General features: G+C 62.0%; 1 protein-coding gene across 1 annotated transcript in view; it reads left to right on the top strand.

Moving 5' to 3' along the window:
• The window catches only part of FHOD1 (formin homology 2 domain containing 1), a 9566-nt gene that overhangs the window by 3741 nt on the left and 1343 nt on the right, over positions 1–4482 (top strand). Inside the window, exons 10-17 of the mRNA XM_009709730.1 lie at positions 1–72; positions 1383–1543; positions 1803–2620; positions 2891–3043; positions 3204–3386; positions 3652–3771; positions 3981–4142; positions 4243–4434. The exon at positions 1–72 is cut by the window's left edge and continues 3 nt beyond it. Of these exons, the coding sequence (XP_009708032.1) occupies positions 1–72; positions 1383–1543; positions 1803–2620; positions 2891–3043; positions 3204–3386; positions 3652–3771; positions 3981–4142; positions 4243–4434 (1861 nt within the window). The remainder of the gene's footprint in view (positions 73–1382; positions 1544–1802; positions 2621–2890; positions 3044–3203; positions 3387–3651; positions 3772–3980; positions 4143–4242; positions 4435–4482) is intronic.

Here is a 4482-nt window from a genome sequence, read left to right on the forward strand (position 1 = left end):
GCGGCGCGCCCGGCCTGCCCCCCCAGCCGAGAAAGACCAGCCCCCAGGCCCGGGCGAGCGCAGCGTCTACAAGTAAGGAGCCAGGAGGGGCTTGGTGCAAGGCGGGGGGGTCCCTCCAGGGCAGCAGGGGCTGCTCCCAGGAGCATGGGGTACACCTGTCCCAGGGGAAACAGGGTCTAGGTGGGCACCGAGGCTGGAGAGAAGTGTGACAGGGGAACGGGCATCTGAGAGGGTCAGGCCAGGGGTTCCGGGGCATTCTTCAGGCACGCACATCTCTGCTCCAGCTCCTCCTCACTCCTCCTCTCTGCCCACGCTTGCCCTCTCCTCTGCCCACTCTTTCTATCTTTCCTTTTGCAGGCTGCACCAAACTACCCCTGTCTGGTAAGTGCCTGGGCTCTGCACGTGCGTGCTCCCTCCCAGCGCGATGCTCCGTCGGGAGCGGGCACTGCCCTGCTTGCACCCACCTCGCTACCTCCATCCCTCACCTCTCCCCTCCAAGCCCTGCCCATCGCCAGTATCCCCCGTGGGATGATGACATCCTGGGATCCTCCGCTTCTGGGGTGAGGTGTCCCTGCTGGGGATGGCACAGCTCATCCCAGGACTGGCAGGGCGCTGGCATCGCCATCCTGGTGGCAAACTGGGTGGCTCTGGTTGAGGGGACAGTGCCCCATCTCGCCAGCACCCAGTGCTATGCAGTGCCTGGGCAGGAGGGGACTTGCTGGTGCTCTCCTGGCTCCCCGTGAACCCCAGGGCAGTGGGGTGATCATGGGGCGAGGGTCCCATGCTGGAGGGCTGCCAGATGGGTGCGTGCAGGAGGCACGAGCCCCAGGGGGCTGCCGGCAGTGGGGGCTAACCCCTGTTTTCCCTCAGGCGGGAGGATGCCCCCTCCTTGCATGGGGACAAGCCTATTTTGAGGAAGTTTGAGTAAGTAGAGGCATGCGTGTGTCTCCAGGCATGCGCTTCCTCGAGCCAGCGCCCAGCCAGAGGCGTCTGGGTTCCAGTCATGCAGGGCATGAGGAGCAGGAGGGTCCCCATGAATCTCTGCCCGGGTGCCCTCCTGGGTTTTGCAGCTTTTGGATGAGTGTCGCAGTGAGCACCAGGTCCGTTGGGACCAACAGGTGACGGTGGCACCCTGACAGCATGAGCCTTCGGCTCCCATGGGGCTGCGGCATCCCTGTCCCCAAGCCATGGTGGCATCACCTGTCTCTCTGCAGAACTCGGAGGAGGTTGAGTCCTCTGGGTCTCTGATGTGGTGTGGCCAATGCAGGGGGGTTCTGTGCTGCGGGGCTGGCTGTGCAGTGTGGCATGGTATGGTTTGCCCGTTGTCCCCATCGTCCCCATCCCTGCCTTGCTCCCGGCCAGCTTCCACCCCTGTCTTGCAGAGCTCGCTTCTTGGAGAACCTGGCCGCAGCCCAGAAGGAGAAGATCTCTTCCATGGCCAAGGGACGGCTTGATGTCCTCGGCGATGCTGCACTGGAGCGTCCCACTACTCTTGCGTGGGACAGCAGCACGCCTGACCCCGGGATGGAGCCACCCAGCATAAGTAGGTGCTGCCAGGGTGTGTGTTCCTGACTCTGGGCTCATCGAGGTCCCTGGGGTGGACGTTAGTGGCTCCTCTGCCCCTAGGCCATGCCTGTGACACCCAGAGCCATGGAGGAGCTGGGTGCTACCACCCGGTCCTGCTCCAAGCGCCAGCATCCGAGCACACCCTGCCGAGGAGCAGGATCCCAAAGCTACGTGCAGCCCAGCAGCACCTGCCCCCTCCAAGTGGGCTGTCCCAGCCTTTCCCCCTCTCCCTGCAGGGTCTCGCCTGGCTCGGCCGGACACCACCGACTCCTGCAGCACCATCTCCTCCGACACCAAGTTTATGCTGGACATGCTCTACGCCAAGGGCTCCTCGGAACCGGGGAGGGAAAAGGTCTTCTCTGAAGTCCCATCATGCCCCCTGGTCCAGGGTGAGGTGGAGATGGATGCTGACGGAGGTGGCAGCCAGGAGCAGGAGGGTGCCTGGCTCCATGGCAGGGCTCCAGACGGGACAGTGGCCAGCGCCCATGCCAAGCTGGTGCGTGCCATGTCCAGTGTAGATGCCGAGACCCACACACAGAAGCTGGAGAACACTGGGATGATGCCCATCAAGAAGGACGTGGAGCTGACATGGGAGCGCCTGGAGGCCAGCCCCGTGCAGCTGAAGATCAAGGACCTGGACTTTACTGATCTGGGGGAAGAAGAAGACTTTGACATCTTGGACACAGGGCCCATGGCCAACGGCTCCTTCCTCCCTCCTAGCATCGAAGCAACAAGTGCTGGAACATTGATGGTTCCCCCTCCACCTCCTGCGGTCCCCGGTTGCCCACCACCTCCGCCTCCACCTCCTGCGGTCCCTGGCTGCCCACCCCTACCAGGGCTGCCAGGCCCCTCAGCAACGGATGGTCCCTCCCAGGCAAAGAAGAAGAGGACAGTGAAGCTCTTCTGGAAGGAGCTGAAGCAGCTGGATGGTACTGTGGGGCCAGGCAGGTTCGGCCAGGCGACACTGTGGGCGACCCTGCAGAACGTCGAGGTCAATGCTGCCAAACTGGAGCACCTCTTTGAGTCACGGTCAAAGGAAGTGCCAACTTCAAAGGTACCAGTGGGCTAGCACACATCAGCCAGGAGGACTTGAGGGGTGGGAGGAAGGCTGTTAGTTCCTGTGGGGTCCCTAGGCATGCACTATCACCCCTATCCTATGCTGAGGATGGGTACCTGCAGCCTGGAGGCTCGGTGGGGATGGTGATGGACATTGCACAGGTTTGCCTCACCGCCAGGTCCCTGATCGGCTCCATGGTGTCCATGGTGTTTTCACGAAGGCGAGCCCTTTGCCCGATTGTCCCCATCCATCCTGTCCTCTTTGCAGAAGGCCATTGATGGGAAGAAGGTGGTGGTGGTGCTGGACCCCAAGAGGAGCAACGCTATCAACATTGGCCTCACGGTGCTGCCACCTGTGCACATCATCAAGACAGCCGTGCTCAACTTTGATGAGTTTGCAGTCAATAAGGAAGGGATTGAGGTGAGCTCAAGAGAAGCTCAGCTCCTCTGAGGTCCTCATGCGGGTCATTTCCCCTGGCCAGGAGGCCTCCATGCCATGATGCCCGTGCTGCCAGCCCTGCAGTGACATGTCCCATGGTGACATGTCTGGAGTCTGACACATCCTTCTTTGCCTGCTCTAGAAAATCCTGACCATGGTCCCGACTGAAGAGGAGAAACAGAAGATCCAGGAGGCCCAGCTGGCCAACCCTGATGTGCCCTTGGGCTCTGCAGAGCAGTTCCTCCTTGCCCTGTCTTCCATCAGCGACCTCACAGCCAGGCTCCAGCTCTGGGCCTTCAAGCTGGACTACGAGAGCCTGGAGCAGGTACAGAGCCCTGTACCCCATCTGCCCCCTGCCCTCGCACCACTGCCAGCCCCAGCAGCGCTGAGCCAAGCGTCTTCCTGGTGGGGACCAGCCATGTCCAAGTATGGGGAGGTGCTGTCCTGGCTGGGGACGGGCTGCAGGTCCCCGAGGCAAGCATGGACTTGGGTTGACCATGAGGTGGTTGTCCTCATGGGCAAGGGTGAATAATGAAGCTCCCAAGGGAGAGGGTGGCCAAGGGGTCTCACCTGCCTCTCTCCTCACCCAGGAGATTGCAGAACCACTCTTTGATCTGAAGGTGGGCATGGAGCAGCTGGCCAGAAATCACACCTTCAAGTGCATCCTGGCCACGCTGCTGGCCATGGGCAACTTCTTGAACGGCTCCCAGGTGAGGAGCAGGGTGGGGAGGGATGTGGCCTGTCTTGAGTGCTGTGAGGACGGGACCAGCCATGGTGCATGGGTACCCAAGAGAGACCGTGGGAAGCCTGGGATGGCGCCTGAGGCTGGGTGGTGCTGGTGGGAGCTCAGTGGGTCTGCAGACTGGAGGTCTGCTGGAGGAGGGATGGAGAGGCCCTGCTGAGTCCGTTGGGGTTTCAGAGCAGAGGCTTTGAGCTGGGCTACCTGGAGAAGGTCTCGGAAGTGAAGGACACGGTGCACCGGCAGTCCCTGCTCCACCATCTCTGCCAGATGGTGGTAGAGAAGTTCCCAGAAACCACTGACCTCTACTCAGAGATTGCCTCCATCACCCGGTCCGCCAAGGTGAGGCAAGGTAGATGACACCCAAGCAAGGTGAGGGTGTGGGTCCCATGGTTGCCCAGCTCCACCGGCACGGCCGAGGGCTCACGTCTCGCTCTTCCAGGTTGACTTTGACGAGCTGGCCAACAGCCTGGTGCAGCTGGAGCGGAGGTGCAGGGCCTCCTGGGACAACCTGAAGGTGATCGCCAAGCATGAGACCAAGCCGGTGCTGAAGAGCAAGCTGACGGACTTCCTCAAGGACAGCACCCAGCGCATTGTCGTCTTGAAGGTGGTGCACAGGCGCGTCCTCAACAGGTCAGTGGCTCCCGGTTCTGGGGGTTGGGGGGGGGGCCCCCCGACACTC

The sequence above is a fragment of the Cariama cristata genome, unplaced genomic scaffold (assembly GCF_000690535.1).
Source record: "Cariama cristata isolate BGI_N322 unplaced genomic scaffold, ASM69053v1 scaffold21940, whole genome shotgun sequence".
Classification (NCBI taxonomy): Eukaryota; Metazoa; Chordata; class Aves; order Cariamiformes; family Cariamidae; genus Cariama; species Cariama cristata.